The 18,184-nt window shown below is 41.9% G+C and overlaps 1 protein-coding gene across 3 annotated transcripts in view; it reads left to right on the top strand.

The window, feature by feature from the left end:
• Positions 1–18,184, top strand: part of LOC113646190 (protein kinase C-binding protein NELL1) — a 183,209-nt gene that overhangs the window by 96,665 nt on the left and 68,360 nt on the right. For all 3 annotated transcript variants that reach the window (XM_047802902.1, XM_047802903.1, XM_027152256.2), the window contains exons 10-12: positions 1,002–1,075; positions 1,624–1,723; positions 3,984–4,112. In XM_047802902.1, the coding sequence (XP_047658858.1) occupies positions 1,002–1,075; positions 1,624–1,723; positions 3,984–4,112 (303 nt within the window). The remainder of the gene's footprint in view (positions 1–1,001; positions 1,076–1,623; positions 1,724–3,983; positions 4,113–18,184) is intronic.

Below are 18,184 nucleotides of genomic sequence, written 5' to 3'. Positions count from 1 at the left end.
ACGAAGAATAAAAGAAATAAGAATTAACAGAACAAAAATTCTAGATTATTATTAGATATATATAGTTCACAATGTGTATGTATTTATTCCCCTATGAGAAAGTCTGAGGTGACTCAGGCAGCAGTGGCAAGGAAAAACTCCCTTAAATTGGTAAAGGAAGAAACCTTGAGAGGAACCGGACTCAAGGGGAAACCCATCCTCATATGGGTGACACTGGGGGTGTGATTGTAATATACAGTCAAACAGATGTTGTATTGGTGTAAGGATCATGGACTTCAGATCTCCTTAGTATCACAGAGTCTAACTGGAGATGTCTCAGGATTCTTAGAGTCGGCCTCGGCTCAGTGGACGTCCAAAGGCTTCGTCCCACAGAGGATTCCAATTAGGGATGTAAGAATTAGCAAAGTTCATTAACCACTCAGGCGTCATCACATCTGTTCATTAGTTTGGACTTTACCAGGTTTGTTGACATGGTTCTCCTGTCCTCATGCAGGGTCTCGGGATCTTCTCCACGTTCGTGACCTTGTGACACCAAGCCGACACTTTATAGACGTCTTCGGCTCGAGCGGAACTTAGTTACGAAGCCAAAAACATCAGATAAAAAAAAATATATAGTAATTTAAATGTCCTGTGCGTTGAGAAGCGGTGTGATGAATGTGCGGGGAATTAATCCAGCAGGGAACATTCTAACGAGGCTCATTTTGGTGGATTTGGTCAGCCGTGTTAGAAGAAGCCCTTTTAAAGGTCATTCGAGCGTAAAATGGCTCTGGAATAATTCTCAGATCTACATTTGTGCAGTTTGAGCAGATTGCTGTCAGTGCGCCGAGAGCTCGGCCTAATGGAATCGAAGGCTAGACACCGAGCTCCGTTTTTTTTTTTTTTCTTTTTCTTTTTCTTTTTCTTTCTACTTGCTTAATTATTTGGATCTTTTTCACTTGGACTGATATCCTGTAAGTGCAAGAAAACCCATTATTTCTCTCTCTTTCTTTCTCTCCTTGCAGCTAAGTGCTCCTACCTGGGCCGAGCACTTTCAGAGGGTCAGCGTGTTTTCCTACAGAGCTGTAAAGAATGCAAGGTCAGCAAAACACCACTTTGTAATTTGCTGAGATTTCCAGAGGGTGATAAGATCTTACAGGATTTCTTCAGCTTTTTCAACACTTGTTAGCTGGAGAAATGACTGACGCTCGTTCTGTCCATCCATAATGCAAAGGTTCCGACAGCGTTACAGCAGAATCCTCACAGCCTGAGGAGTTCTAACAGGACAACACACACACACACACACACACACACACACACACATACACACAGAGCTAGGGGCAGTTTTACAGTAGCGCTGCTGGACCTGCTGGGGAACAGAAGAGACAGATTATATGTTCTAAACCCTTGTATGTTCTAAATTAATAATTGTTTACAAATTTGAAATGGAAATCCCGCTCGGAATTCCAACTCCTTGTGTGGGTTCAGCTCGTATATCCCATCTTTCTGGGGGAAAGTATCCCCAGTTTGTTTGGATTTATTTATGAGACAGATTCTAATCCATTGCTTTGTAGTCTTTAACAAGTTACACACTCGTTCATGTACTCAGACCTGCTCCATTCCTTTTGTTATTTTGTTTTATTTTAGAATGGAGTGATGGAGCCAGTGGATGAAAGCTGCCCGAGTCTGAACTGTACAATAAACGAGCAGATTTTGCCGGAGAACAGATGCTGTAATGTCTGCAGAGGTAAATATTTATTTATTTTTTTATATCATTTTTTACTGTTCTGAGAGTGACTGGTTGATTAGTGTTGGTGAAGAGTGATGAGGTAGTGATGAAAGGGGATGGGGGGATGAGAAGTGGGTGATGAAGATTGATGAGGGGTGATAGAGTGATGAGGGGTGTGAGGAGGAGTGATGGGTAATAGAGTGATGGGTTGATGAGGGGTGATGAGTGATGAGGGGAGGTGGGGGATGAAGAGTGATGAGAGGGAATGGGGGATGAGAAATGGCGATGACGAGTGATGAGGGGTGATGAGGGGGGATGAAGAGTGATGAGAGGGGATGGGATGAGAAATGGGCGATGACGAGTGATGAAGATTGATGAGGGGTGATGAAGATTGATGAGGGGTGATGACAAGTGATGAGGGGGGATGAAGAGTGATGAGAGGGGATGGGATGAGAAATGGGCAATGAAGAGTGATGAGGGGTGATGATGAGGGGTGAGGGGTGGTGAGTGATGATGGGGGATGAGGGGTGATGATGAGGGGTGATGATGAGGGGTGGTGATGAGGGGTGGTGAGTGATGAGGGTGGTGATGAGGGGTGATGAGGGGTGATGAGTGATGAGGGGAGGTGGGGGATGAAGAGTGATGAGAGGGAATGGGGGATGAGAAATGGCGATGACGAGTGATGAAGATTGATGAGGGGTGATGAAGATTGATGAGGGGTGATGACAAGTGATGAGAGGGGATGGGATGAGAAATGGGCAATGAAGAGTGATGAGGGGTGATGATGAGGGGTGATGATGAGGAGTGAGGGGTGGTGAGTGATGATGGGGGATGAGGGGTGATGATGAGGGGTGATGATGAGGGGTGGTGAGTGATGAGGGTGGTGATGAGGGGTGATGAAGAGTGATGAGGGGTGATGAGGGGTGATGAAGAGTGATGAGTAATGAGGGGTGATGATGAGTGATGAGGGGTGATTAAGAGTGATGAGTGATAAAGGGTGGTGATGAGGGGTGATGGTGTGATAAAGAATTATGAAAGGTGATGAGGGGTGATGAGTGATGAAGAGTGATGATGGGTAATGATGAGTGATGAGGAGTGATGAAGAGTGAAGAGGGGTGATGATGAGTGATGATGGGTAATGATGAGTGATGAGGAGTGATGAAGAGTGATGAGGGGTGATGATGAGTGATGAGGGGTGATTATGAGTAATGAGGGGTAATGATGAGTGATGAGGGGTGATGATGAGTGATGAGGGGTGATTATGAGTGATGAGGGGTGATTATGAGTGATGAGGGGTGATGATGAGTGATGAGGGGTGATGATGAGTGATGAGGGGTGATGATGAGTGATGAGTGATGATGAGTGATGAGGGGTAATGATGAGTGATGATGAGTGATGATGAGTGATGATGAGTGATGAGGGGTAATGATGAGTGATGAGGGGTGATGAGTGATGAGGGGTGATGATGAGTGATGATGAGTGATGATGAGTGATGAGGGGTGATGATGAGTGATGAGGGGTGATGATGAGTGATGAGGGGTGATGATGAGTGATGAGGGGTGATGATGAGTGATGAGGGGTGATGGTGTGATGAGGGGTGATGAGTGATGAGGGGTGATGGTGTGATGAGGGGTGATGAGTGATGAGGGGTGATGAGTGATGAGGGGTGATGAGTGATGAGGGGTGATGGTGTGATGATGGTTGATGGTGTGATGAGGGGTGATGAGTGATGAGGGGTGATGGTGTGATGACGGGTGATGAGTGATGAGGGGTGATGAGTGATGAGGGGTGATGAGTGATGAGGGGTGATGGTGTGATAAAGAATGATGAAGGGTGATGATGAGTAATATGGGGTGATGAGGGGTGATGATGAGGGGTGATGAGTGATGAGGGGTGATGGTGTGATAAAGAATGATGAAGGGTGATGATGAGTAATATGGGGTGATGAGGGGTGATGAGTTTTACTTTGATGTTCTGATGATTTACTTTGTGACACTTACATATTGAGCTGAAATGCAGTCTATGTGTAATTTAATGCTTGAGGATGCAAAAAAAAAAAAGTAGTAACAAAGAAAATGTTAAAAAGATTAAATATTAGTCAGTAAGATGTTGGCAGTTTCCAGGTGAGAAGCTTCAGACTAATAACAAACATCACCTTCACTGCTATGAAACATAAAAGCACCAGCAGAAGAATCTCCTCCATGCACGTGTCGAACCGAGCGTCAATACGGCGTCCACTCTGTGCAGACGTCCACTCTGTGCTTCTCGTTTGTTGTAGGTCATGATTTCTGTGCAGAAAGAGTTCTCTGTGGAGAAAACTCACTTTGCAAAAACCGCAATAACAAAGCAGAGTGCGAGTGCAGGAGCGGCTACACGGCCATACAAGGAGATTCGACCTACTGTGAAGGTAAAGACCGATTTACTACTTTTTTTTTCCTTCTCTTTTGACCACTGAAATTGTTTGTCAGCAGTAGTTTAAGTGTTCTGGAGGAAAACTACAGCGGGACCTGACAAAGAGCGCTTGATGGCCGAGTTGTCGCAGCTAAGCAGTGTTCAAATGTGAAATAGCTGAGGTTGATGGTAAGAACTCTGCAAAAATACTGCAATTACAGCATTTATTTATTTATTTATTTATTTATTTATTTATTTATTTATTTGGCTAAAACGAACCTTTGAACGCTTCGACTTTGTGCTGTTCAGTTTACGGACGTCTGCGCGAGTGTTTCTCAGAATAAGCTCGTGATTTAAGCTCGTACCCGTTTACCTGTGTACAGCTCGTACCCGTTTACCTCTGTACAGCTCGTACCCGTTTACCTGTGTACAGCTCGTACCCGTTTACCTGTGTACAGCTCGTACCCGTTTACCTGTGTACAGCTTGTACCCGTTTACCTGTGTACAGCTCGTACCCGTTTACGGGAACATCGTCAGGTTTTTCAAAGGTCTTTACCGTATCTCTGTATCTATTTCCACGCCTAACGCCGCTAATTTAAACGTAAGCTACAGGAAAGGATGATACAGGACTGACTCCAGTTCAGTTCAGTCCACTTTATTTCATTTCCCGAAGGCAATTTTGTTGCAGCCTACAGTACAAGCCTACCAGATCTGCGTTCAGCGTTCAGCGTACCAGATCTGCATTAGTGTTAGCTTGTGAAAATGAGGAAGTAGGGGTGAGGTGTTGCATCACAATGCAAAGATTTAACCATGCGAGTCATGAAAATTCAAATCTTAGGCATCAGCAAGCCGTTACTTATCTAATGTCACGTGCTGTGTGAGCAGCAGTTAAAAATATATAGAGCGTACATTGGCCGAGAGCTCCAGACCACATTATTATATCCTTTTCATTAGCTTTTTAACCTGTGATCTCCAGAAAAAGGTTGGGGGAAACCAGGCATTTTAGCCGAGCTTGGAGCTTTATTTCGGCTTTAAATGACACCTCATGTATCATCCAGAAAAATACACCATTGTTTTGCTTTTCAGAAAAAAAAAGATATCTTCTTAATTATAAGTTTTCTTCTGAGATTAATGATTCAAATCGAGGCCTGAATCGAATCGACCCAAATCACGAATCGACTCGACTCAAATCGTGAGCAGAGTGGAAGTACTGAGTTGTATAATCAAATCATTTCCAAACAAATGCTTTAATCTAGAATGAAGGCATCGGATACAAATCAGTTTGGAGACGTAGATATTTAACGCGTGCCTCTGAACTTTGGAAACGGAAGCGCAGCACCTCCAGACTGAATCCCATAACACATGATCACACAGGACAGGACCTTTCATTTAAACCGTCATTTAAACCAAATGAGAGTCGTGATTAAGGAATAACGTTTGCGTCGTTATAAACTTGGACCTAAACTATCGGCTCACTTGTTCAATACATGTAACGGCTGTGACTCTGAACTAGAGGTCCTCACTGGGTCCACTTAGATTCGAAAACCCGAGGTCCGACCCGAGACCCGAGCGAGTTCGGGTCTAAAAGTTTCACGTGTGCCTCGGACACGGATCAGGGATAATAATAGCGGCATCGGGTCTCAGGTAATTTAAAATGAATGTGTTTTTACCGAACGGACCCGAGAAGACCCGAACTACTGTATCACGTGTGTATGCAACTTCTCCCCTGTTTGCCAAAGACCGCTTGCGACATGTGGCTGGCGACGTGTGGCTGGCGATAAGCTAATTTTCGTTGAAACAGACCTGTCAATCAATTTTGAATCCACACTGTAGCGGTTACTTTAGTGTAGAGTTACACAACATTCGGGTCCAGTCGGGTTAAAAAGAAATTGCCCTCGGGTCGGACTCGGGTCTAATTTTTTCGGGCTTGTCTTTCTTAAAAAAAAAAAAAAATTATACATGTCGGGTTCAGGTAAAAAGTGATTCGGGTCGGGTACATTTCTTTAGACCCGAGAAGACCTCTACTCTGAACATATCAGTGTAAGAGGAACATCAAACACCTGAGTTTTGGCTGGTCTGCGTCTTACATGAATTTTAGCCGGAACAATAGAATTTCTTATTAAATGTGATATGTGATTCTTATTGGAATCTGAGCACATCTGGATTTCCAGTCTGGGGACGCAGTATCCCAATCTGAAGAGAATTTGAATTGAATTTCATCCTTATATTTATTCGTATTTATATGTTGATTACTGAAGCGTGGCCGAGTCGGGCTTAAGAATGCAGAGAAATTATTCATTACTTTTCTGAATTAGATAAAAAAAAAAGGCAGCTCAGGAGTCTCTGGTGCTGCTTCAGACAGCTTATGTTCGTAACGTTCTTTGGGAGTAAAATGAATTTAGTCCGATAGGAGTTTAGCTTGATGTGCCGCCGTTAGACGGGCAGAGGCTTGTCAGAGAGGCGGAATGAAACCAAGCCGACGTGCATGGTCAGTCACGCGTTTCCTTAAAGTGACAAACACTAGGAGCCGTATATAGTATAGTATTACTACAGAAGTGCCGAAGACGGAAAACCAAGCGACCGATCAGACGTCACTTCATCGTAGACATCGTGACATGGTGCAAATGCCTGACTTTGTATGATTACTTCATCTTAAACTACATGTAAATACTCCAAATATCAATTATAGCTCCATTAAAAAGACACGAGTTTTCCGTTTACGTAAATATCTCATTCTTCTTCTTCTTCTTTCGGCTTTTCCCTTCAGGGGTCGCCACAGCGAATCATCTCTCACGTAAATATCTCATTATTACCTCATTATCTCATCTTTAATCAGATAACGCTTGTTAGTGCTGCTGAACAGGATCCCTCTAGCTGACGAGACGCTTCTGAGTTGGCGCTTTAAAAACTTGGTGCTTTCCCCAATGCGGTTCCCTCACTTGCCCAGGAGGAAAAATAGTAAAAGAAAAATAAGAGAAAAAAAACTGGCTCTATTGTGTGTGTGCTCCTGCAAATGCTGCAATCTGTTGCACCAGTAGGTAATAAAACAGGTGAGCTGCATCATGGGGTTCCTTATAGACCGATAAACTTGGACCACGTTAAAGTTTCCTCCAAGTAGACACACGGTGCTCATGAGTAAACAAGAAGTTTTGCAGTTTTCTGAGCTTTTATATTTTCTTTCCGTTAAATCAGTGGGCAAGGACGGAGGTGTGTCTCATCAGGGAGAGAACAGCAGGAGACACCTTCAGAAGCTTGTAGTTCTCACTAGGGCAAGATTATAAGACATTAATGCACTCAATAACACCTTTACATCATGGCTTCATGAGATCTTCACGTTTTTCTGATGAAGTCGAGTATTTCTGATGCTACCTAATATCATATATAGGAGCTTTATGGAAATCTAGATGCAGGTCTGAAACCCTGAGCAATCCCGAGGTGACTGAGGGATGGAGAAGAACCTTCTGGAAGAACCGGGATCTCCGGAGGGTGTCACCAGATTAGAAATCATCAGTCTTCTGTAACTAGAATGAGATACATGGAGGAGCACAGGACACGATTCACGATTACAGCAGCAGATTGTTCACTACAGGAGGAATTAGAAGGCTTTCGTTAGTGAATCATCAGCAATAAAAAAAAAGTACAACGGTGTAGCGATTTTGGCTCGCGAAGCAAGGTAAATATTTATAAGTAACTATAACGTGTTATAGTGACTTCTAAATATTTTAACCTAAGTTGAAATTAACGGTACTGGAATTAAGGTTAGGCTTATTTGGTCTGTTCGTCCGGCGAACAGGCCGTGTAACCTTTATTAATTCTATGAAGGCGGTATCTTCCCGGCCAAGAAAGATTCGCTTTCCTTTTACTGTATACCGTAATTTAAATTAAATTAACTTAATAGAGCATGTAGTTCAGACCAGATATTGCAGGTACCTTAGTTTGTGAGTGATACTCAGAGACAAATCACCTGTGGCTCAAAATTATGACGTTTAATGAACGAGACAAACACAACATAAAACTAACTACACAAACAAACAAAAGAAATAGGGAAAACGAAGATTAAAATAAAATAAAACAAAAGAAATTAAAATTGGGGAAAAGGGGGGGAGAGACTGGAAAGAAGAAATTAGAAGAAAGGAAGGAAAGGGATGGCAAGCTTAGACTCAAAATTAAAACACACCCTAACTGGGAAATCGTCACAGAAACTTAAATTCACTTTATGATTCAATGAAAGATTCCTACTTAAAATTATGCATCTAAATTGATTGGTAGAGGAACGGCTACTTGCATTGGTTTGCGGCCCAAGAATGTGGATGTAACGGAGAAATCTCAGTCAGAGTGGGGTCAGGCGTTCTTCCTGGAGGTTCTGGAGAGTGGAGCTTGCCGGAAGTTCTATGAAGGAAGATGGAGTCGTCTCTAAGCTGTTCCAAAAGTCTGACCACGGATTAGTGGTGTTTGTGACAATTTAAAGGTTGCGAACTCCACCCATCTTTGGAGAGATGACCAATACTTCGGTCAAGGTTTTGGAGGGAAAAACTCCCTTTGTTTCAGGTGTCTGTGGGCGTGGTTTAGCTATCAAACTTTTAGATGACTTTAAAGTTTGATCCAGGGTGTATTAAGATGGTATTGCGCCTTTCGTGCTCAAATAAAATACACCAGTGCTTGAAAAATGAGTAACCGATAATTTTGTGGTCATTTGGATACTAAACATGAAGGGTAATGACGGTATGAAGGCAGCGGTACATTATATAAATAGATCATTAATCAAAGTATAACTTATTTTAAAATACAATGTTGTTTTCTGACACATGAATAAAATACACCCTTGTCAGGAAATTAAGGAGCAAATAATTTTAAGTCAGGCAAGCCTTAAAAGAAGGACACATTACAAAAAGGGTTATAAGAATGAGAACCTTAGAGTACCTTATCTTCGGGTTTTATTAGTAAAAGGAATGTCTCATTGTGTGTGTATGTGTGTATGTGTGTGTGTGTGTGTGTGTGTGTGTGTGTGTGTGTGTGTGTGTGTGTGTGTGTGTGTGTGTGTGTGTGTGTATGTGTGTGTTCTGGTTTAGGGCCCCTATGAGTCGTTTAGGGCCGCATGGGGTTATCTGGTCTTTGTGTAGGTTCCAGACATTCTGGAGCCAGGTGTGTGTGTAAAACTGGCTTGCTCATCGGTTAATTGAGGAGTAGATGTTGAAATTTAGGGTGCTACAGACGCTACAATGGCGACAAGTGCAGGAGATCCGAGTAGAATCAGAGCATCAGGGTGAGTCGGACAGGTCGGGATGGTGAGACGAGTCGCAGCAGAAGCGTCAGGATCAGGCACCGCCTCACATCAGGCAGCGGGACTGCAGGAGTACACGTATCTCTCAACAGCGTCTAACACTTTAAGCTGAAAATTGCGTCGTGTGTCAATCGCAGACAGAATTTATCAGCACAGAACCAGACAGCCAGATTTTCAGGTGCAGCTAGACCTTAAAGACTGAAAGAAACACTTACACCAGGTTGTCATGAGCCCGAACAGATGAGCGCTCATCTTCCCCCGTCACAGGAGTATCACATGAAAGATGGAATCCAGTCTATAAACTAGTAATTATTTCATTTCCTTTTATTTGACTCATACATATGAGCAGTAAAAAAAAAGCATGATTTTTGAAACACAATTACAGCTCCGTCACAGAAAGAATTCAATCTTTTTTTTCTTTTTTTTTAGTTAAGTTTCAGCTTACCGTTTGATCTGCAGCAGGCATTTTAATTAACACTGTTACTGCAATAGACAGGAATGACAGAGATGCCAGAAAACTGTGTACCAGATTAAAAGATGATAACGAGTCTTAATTCTTTTTTTATTAGCTGGTTAATTCACTCTAATCTTACAGAGATTGAATGTTAAGCCTTTGTTAAATCACTGTTTGGAAGCAATTACAAAGGAATCCTGTGATTAAAGGGAAATCTTTGAAATCCGAATGGAAAATTGTTCAGTGAGCAAATTATAGACGTCGTTTTATCACGTAATGTTAGCTCTGTGATTCGGCTTTAACGTACAAATTGATGATAGGTGACTTTCATCATCGAAGATCCGCTATCTTACTAGGTGAATCCCTTGTTGCATTTACTGCCATTTCCCACAATGCTGTGCAAGCCTAGTCGACCAGCTGACACTAATTCGCTTATAATCGAATATTGTTGAAAAATTGCTGAAGTAAGTATCGCATGGATATATTCAGGGCATTGTTTTGTGCAGCATAATCACTGCTGAATGCTGGGAAATCCTTGCAAGTCTATTGAATTACATGAGGCTTGGTGGTTACCTCCAGGTTTGGGGTTTAATTCTTGCCTTCACTTTGTCTGTGACGGGTTTGCATGCTCCAGGGTTTTCCTTTGGCTTCTCAGGGTTCATCTACCAGTTTGAAGAAATGTGTGGTAGGCTGATTGCCATCTCTAATATTGTCCATGGTGTATCAGTGTGTGATTGTGCCCTGGGATGTGTTGACACCCCATCGATGGTGTCCGATGCCTTGTGCCACGAGTCCTCTGGGATAGACTAAGGGTTCCCCTTAGTTCTGTGAAGGATTAGTGCTACAGAAAACAGATGGATGGAGGGATGTGCAGACTCTTATCAGTGTTTGGACGGTGAGGGCATTAAACAAGCTCTAGCTGAAGGTAGATCTTAACCGTTGGATAAATTCAGTTTGGTCAAATGATATCCTGGAAGAGATAATAGGAAGGCTGTCCGGTATCTTTTCAGCAACTTGCAAGGCGAATAAAGGCAGGGATTAGACCAGATCCACTGAGCACTGTGATATGGTAAAGATCAAGATTGGACCAAAGACTGACCCCTGAGGGACTCCAATATGAAGAAGAAGTAGAGAACAGAAAAATTTTCTTCACCAGCTTTTAAGGAAACTGAAACAGATTGGGACATAAATGAAACAGCCCTCTGGGTCAGAGAGAGGGTTATGAGCCTCGAACCCCCAAACTTCTGACCAGAAACCAAGAGCGTTGATCTACCAATACTGTGAGGCGATAGAACAAAAACCAGCAGGTACACTGAAAACCGGGTCAGCTCAAACCTCCTGATCCCAAGAGTGGAAAAGGGGGTCTGGTGATTTCGTGTCACGAGCCACGTCAAGGAGGATAAGGCTCAAAAAGTTGATGGAAGTCCCCAGTGATTGTAAGGATTCCAGGTTTGAGTTTGTAAGCCGAAAATCATGAACTGGGTGTTGACCAGGGAGGTCTGTAGCGCAATCAAAACTGGGAGAAGTGTGACCCAAGACATGAAGAAGATGGAAGGAACCAGACGATCAAGAAGCTGATTTGTAATCATTATCATAACTGGTTTCGCAGCTTGAATATGTGCATATGTTCTCTTTCATGTTGATAACTGATGGATGTTTCTTTCATGACTGCATCAGATACAAAGCATGAGGACAGGACACTATATATCTGGACCTGAGAGATTGAAAGACAGAAGCAGAGTCTTTAATAATAAATAAAAATAAAATATAAAAATCTGTAGGTTTTTTTCCAAGTCCTTTCATTTTCTCTCTTAATGCATTGTTCTTTCAGACTAGATATTTGTTCAAGAAGCCCAAAGCCCTAAGGCATCTGTCTAGCTTGCTTGGAGATGAGAGGTGTGAAGAGCACTGTTTGGACTGTAGAAGTGACCTTGTTTGCAGGAAAATCTGAAAAAAACACAGCATTAGTAGGAAAGAGAGCGATGGAGAAGAGAACGAAGACGGTCTCAATGTCATCCCTTTATGTAATGAAACAGTAGTAGTGCATGGTGGTAGATGTGGAGTGGTGTTGAGGAACAACCATGACCTGAGGATTTACTGGTGAAGGAAGTGATCTTTATGAATTTATTATTATCCTTTTTGCCCTCATCATCCTTAAAGTTCAGGAGAAGATGAAGAAGAATATGTCCAGGGAGGTGATGAGCAAACATGTCCCGGTAAAAGTATTATGCTAATTATTCTGCTAGAATAGGGTCCGGGGATTTATAGCCTAGCTGTTTTCTATTCTCAGAGAGAAAAATAACACATCTGCCAACACAATGTTAACATCTCTGAGCACTTGGAAAAGGTCAGATGAAGAAGCGTATTAATTAAAGAAAAGAAAGGAAAAAAAAAAGACAGACACATTTGTGTCGTTGTTTCTCTCTCCGTGTCTCTTTGTGCGCTGCTGTTGAAATAGCTATTTTTCATTCAAATCTAGTAACACAAGACTTCCATTAACGCTGTTTGTACTACTGTGTAATTTGGCCAGACAGGGTGTGTTTATCTATCTATCTATCTATCTATCTATCTATCTATCTATCTATCTATCTATCTATCTATCTATCTATCTATCTATCTATCTATCTATCTATCTATCTATTTATTTTTTATTTAGTCTTTTTTGAAAGAGAGGGCTGTATTAGCCATGCTAGCCCATCTCTGTTAGTTTCCCTACAGACAGTCATCCTCGTTCCTTCTCTCGTTTTAATTTATCTCTTAACGATCGACGATCACAAGCGCGTTCGTTGCAATAAACCGGCGAGCCGCTTGTGCAGCAAAACATGGATTTCATTTTGTATTCTTGGCTACATGTAAAAGGAGGCAATAGACATTATAAGGTCAGTATGGACTAAAGTGGAGCTATGATGGAATATGATGGAAATGGAGCTACTGTATGATCATAGCATGGTTGTGATGGCTGGTGAAGATAAGATGCCATGACGTATGAGGACTTGTTGACTTCAACCCTGCTGAACACCTTTGAGATAAACTGGAACTGGAGTCTCCTTAACATCCAGATATCCGTGTCTGTTGAAACAATTAGTAGTAATTCTGTTGCCCAAGGACATAGTGGCATAAAAGCCATGTTTCACAAAAAAGGATTGAGTTGTGTACCAGCCGGGATTGGCAGAAGATTAAAGATTTTCTTATCAGGACACATGAAGAACAATAAACATCGCACAGGCATGAGTTTGTGCTAAATCCATTAGGTAGCTATCACGCTATTAATCAAAAGATAAACACACACAAACCTGGTGTTTCATAAAAAAGCCAATACAGCACATTTTCTCATCAGCCTTTGCCACATCCCTCACATGTGGATCTGTACATGACACAATCATACGTACGTTCACTGTTTATAAAATGATATAACTTTGTTTTTCTTCATCTGATATACTTTTTTTGTAATACGTTCTGCCAAAGGCTGGCGCTATCATGGCGTTTCATACCTAGCTAACGATAACTATTTCTAAAGCCGTCTCAGATGTAAAGGGGAAAAAGAGGTCTCGTGAGCAAGAGAAAGTTTCCTTCTTTTCATAGCTGGGAATGCAAAATGATATGAGTTTTTTAAATATTCAAATGCCTGAGAACCTTTTTTGACTTGGGTTTTATTTCCAGCTGCAAAAAAGAAAATGGATATAAATATGAAAACAGATAGGGTTAAGATCAAGGGGGGGAAAGAATAACATTGAGGAAATCAGGCAGTATTTATTTTTTAATTTATTTGTATTTTTTTTTTCAAAAGACACAGCTTTGTATGTAAAGACTACAAAGAGTCATTTGGTGTGCTACCACATAATACTGTACCTACCACTTTCCATTTTCTGTCAAGACCTTTGCAGAAAATGCAAAAACATCTCTTCAGTCCCAGACAGATGATTTTCAGAGAGAAAGGTAATAGAGAAAAAGAAAAGCTATAGAGATGGGGAGATTGAGAATAAAAGACCTCAGTGCCATCGGGCCTCGGCGTCATGCTCTCAGCTGAGGTTCCATTAAGGACGATTCTCAAGTGAAAAAGGCATTTATAAGGTGAAAAAGTTCCTGTCGAGATCGAACACGCTATAAAAAGTGTTTAGGAGCAACAAGATTATTGACTCAGGAAATTCAACTTTACTTAAGACGCCGAGGCGCTTTTTTCCTTCTTGATAGGTGAGTAACGTTGGTTTTGCTTTGTTACACAGAACTAATATATGCCTTTGTCCTTTACATGATTATGCTTGTGTCATTTTTGCTTGTTTGTTTATCTGCAATCGTATTGTTCTTCCCTTCAGCTATGATAAAGACACGTTTCTTTCCATTATTTGCCTGGGTTACGTACTGTATGTATGTGTGGGCGGAGCTATCGATACAGGGGTGGGACCCATTTGAGTTAGGGGCGTGTTTGTTTTCAAACATCTGAGATCCTGCCTTTAAGTGCCGATTATGATACAGTATACTATGACATTCTGTGTGCTTCCAGATTTGTGTATATACAGTACGTATACCGTATAGGAAGAGGTTTTGCTGGGAAACTGCATTCTTGTGGACGATACTTTAACACGTACTGTATCACCTACCTAAACATTGCTACAGACCATGTTCGTTCACCCTTTGAATGTTCAACATGTGGGACGTGCTGGACAAACATGTCTGATCCTTGGAGGAAACACCTCACAACTTACAGGATTTAAAGGATCTGCTACTAATGTCCTGGCAGGTGGTTCTGAGGTTTCTCATGTAGATAAAGATAAGCTGCCAGTAAAAGACTCTGTAAGAGCCAAATAAACTGTGTCCTAGTTTTAATGTGATAATATTCATGACCGAGACAGAGTAAGCAGTAAAATGATCAGATACCAGACTTGGTTGAGGGATTTACAGAGATTGTGTCTCACCTCAACCCAAAATCACACATTTATTCTTTTAGCTTTTGTCTTTAATGAACTTTTGCATTCACGGTGTGATAGTATTGGTTACTTATTATACATGGATCATTGGATGGATGGATGGATGGATGGATGGATGGGTGGGTGGGTGGGTGATTGGGTTGGTGTGTGGTTTGGTGGATGGATGGACAAATGGATGGGGGTGAGAGTGGGATGGGTATATGGAGGGGTGCCTGGATGGATAGAGGAAGGGATAGAGTTGTAGATAGGATGGATAGAGGAAGGATGGAGGGAGAGAAGAATGGTAGATTAGGGAGGGATGAATGGACAAAGATTTAGATTTAAAAGAGATTTAGAATAAAGTAAGGGATAAATGGACAAAGGGAAGGATGGATGTATAGAGGGTTAGATGGGATTGATTTCGGGAGAGAGAGATGAAGGGGTATATGAGATGGATGGAGGAGGACTGGATGGTGGCTGGATTTGATGCATGCAGCTGTGTATTGGCCCTGTTCAGGAAATGTTTGCTGTATATGGCGCAATACTGTCCTAATCATGAGTAGAGCTAAAGAATGATGAAATCACCAAATATCTAGATTCTTGCAAAAAAAAAAAAAAAAGATACAAATTTCACTTCCTAGAACACACCTAGTCAGATATGAAGCTTAGGGGACAAATAAAGACCACATTTATTCATGTGAAGATTTAAAAAGAAAACTAACCTTCCGCTTTAGGCCACGCCCACTTTTAAATACAGCTCTGAATGTTTCGAGCACTAAATAGATAAAGACAGTGGCATCTTACATAAATCGCTTATTAATGAACATGTCTGCGATTCTCCATTTTATTTAGAAGTTATTAGTGAAGGTAATACGCAGAGGTTTATATCATTAACTTAGACAGGGGTTTTTGTATGTTGATGTGGTATGTGTGTGTGTGTGTGTGTGTGTGTGTGTGTGTGTGTGTGTGTGTGTGTGTGTGTGTGTGTGTGTGTGTGTGTGTGTGTGTGTGTGTGTGTGTGTGTTTTAGATGTGCCCATGCGTATCCACACGTCTTCCCTCAAACGAGCTGTATTCGCTCAGCAGCCTGTTGGAGAATTGCCTCTTTTCCCCCTGAAGCCTTTGAAAGATGAGTGTGAACGTGAAGGCTAAATGAGGTGATTTTCATCACAGAAGGGAATAATAAGTCTGGAGGGAAGTGATATCAACACTCTACTTCAGAGGAAAGCATCGTATCCGTTATTGGAAAAAATGCTTCACTTCTTACTGAAGGGGTTTTATTCTGTATTCTGCCCTGAACGTCGTTCCAGTCTGTATTGCATTGAATTATCTTGATATTGCCATGTTTGATCTTTACATCACCTTACAGTTGGGTTTCCAAAAACAATATATACGAGTGTAAGTCTGCTTCTGTAACCGAAACTTGTGTGAGAGAGAGAACTCGTACTATTATATAGAACTATAAGTGTGGTACTGAATAGTAATCGTCTGTCAGCTCATAATAATGAATAACCAAGAACCAGGTGAGATACATGGCCACACCTCCTGATATGGGAAACAATGAGAACAATATCGTTCACCAAAAACACCAGAATATCCAGTGGCAAAATAAGTTCCAAAGCACAGTACCGTTAATGGGAGCACTATCTTTACTGCCCAGAAGTACACTTTTACTGGGAATGCTTCCAGTTCATTTAGAGCTCAAAAGGAATGCATCTCAAGCACTCAAAGCGTGCGTGCGTGCGTGTGTGTGTGTGTGTGTGTGTGTGTGTGTGTGTGTGTGTGTGTGTGTGTGTGTGTGTGTGTGTGTGTGCATTCTGAAATGATGAGTTTGTCCTTTAACAGTCTGTTCGGTTGGACCAAGGGTGAGCGAATAAAGCCGGGTTCGTCCTTTTGATTGTTCACTGAAGGATGGCATCTAAAGCCATCCATTTTCTTTAGCACTCATGTGTGTGATTGTTCCCTGTGATGTGTTAGCACCTATCCAGGGTGCCCAGAGTCATCTGGGATAGACTCCAGGTTCCCTGTGACCCTGTGTAGCATAAGCGCTACAGAAGATGGACAGACTCTTATCAGTGTTTGGATGGAGAGGGCATTGGCAGGATCTAGCTGATGGGAGATCTTTGACATCTGGTAATCATTTCAGTTTGGTCAAATCTGAGATGCAAATGATATCCAGGAAGCAATGATAGGAAGGTCGTCCAGTATCTTTTCAGCGAATTGCTAGGTGGATAAAGGAACATTTTTTTAGCATCAACATATTAACCACTATACCACACTGCCACTGGATGACATCTACATGTCTCAAGCATTTACTTTGGCTATAAAGTAATTTAAATATTTTTTTTAAATACTCTAGTACTTTAATAAACATTGTAGTTCATGATGTAAGCTTTGGTTCGGCTTGGCAGTGCTGGGGCTTGAACCCTGATCCTCTGCGCACTAAATCACTGCCCCATATGGTAAGGGGAGGACTGAAGGGCCTCAATAAAATGGGGTAAATCCCACTCTGTTCTTTTGGGGTAAAACACAGAAAGGTTACATGGTAGTAAGTAATAAGCTTTCGAGATGCCACAGTATCCCTAGTCAGTGAGGAAGGTGTCCTTGGTGATTTTCTTTCTCCGCTGGATATCCAATCCCAAGCAGGCTCAGTTTTATAAGGATGGCCTTATAAAGCAGCACAGACCCAGATATGCCCACATACCCACATATACACAACACCTGGCTAGAGACTCTGCTTCGTGCTGAGATGTCAAAGAAAACTTTGATATTTTTTTGCTTGCGTCTTGTGATGATTAGCCACTTCTGCAAATCTCTTAGTTGCAACAAGCCCAAGGGAACTTTCACCACAGCTGCTGTCAGCAGTCCGAGCATCCGCAGCTGGAGCTGGAATTACACGTGTCGAACAGACAGGTGAAATAATGTCTGCTACACACATGGCTAGCATGCTAATGAGTTAGGTGGAGTGTAAGAGAGCTCTTTTCTTTTCTGAGTACATCGTGAGACCAAGTGCCACCCTGAGACCAGGGAATATTGGGTTCTGATGTTGGAACTGAAGCCTGGATCTCTTGTATTGTCATCAGGATCCATTGATCCAATGCTTTCAGCTGTCTTCATGACCATGACCCACAGAGCCATGTAGTGATGCAGATGCTTCCTAGGACATCATCTTTAAGGTGAACGTTAGGCGCTCAGGTTTCTGCTGCAATCATGTGAAGAAACTGCAAGCACACATTTTATATCTAGTCTTCAGAGCAGAGGCTGGAAGGCGTATGTGGGTCTGTGCTTCTGGCTGGGTTTTGTGTTTTTTCACCACAGTATAGCTTTTTATAGAATAGGGACATGAATAGGGACAAAAAAAAACCTGGATGTCTGAGTACCTGTGCAAAAAATAAAATAATAATAATAACAAGAAGAAGAAGAAGAAGAAGAAGACGAAGAAGAAGAAGA

This window comes from Tachysurus fulvidraco, chromosome 2 (assembly GCF_022655615.1).
Source record: "Tachysurus fulvidraco isolate hzauxx_2018 chromosome 2, HZAU_PFXX_2.0, whole genome shotgun sequence".
In the NCBI taxonomy this organism is placed as follows: Eukaryota; Metazoa; Chordata; class Actinopteri; order Siluriformes; family Bagridae; genus Tachysurus; species Tachysurus fulvidraco.
Note: the sequence above shows the minus strand (reverse complement) of the source record. Positions and strands in the feature narration are given on the sequence as shown.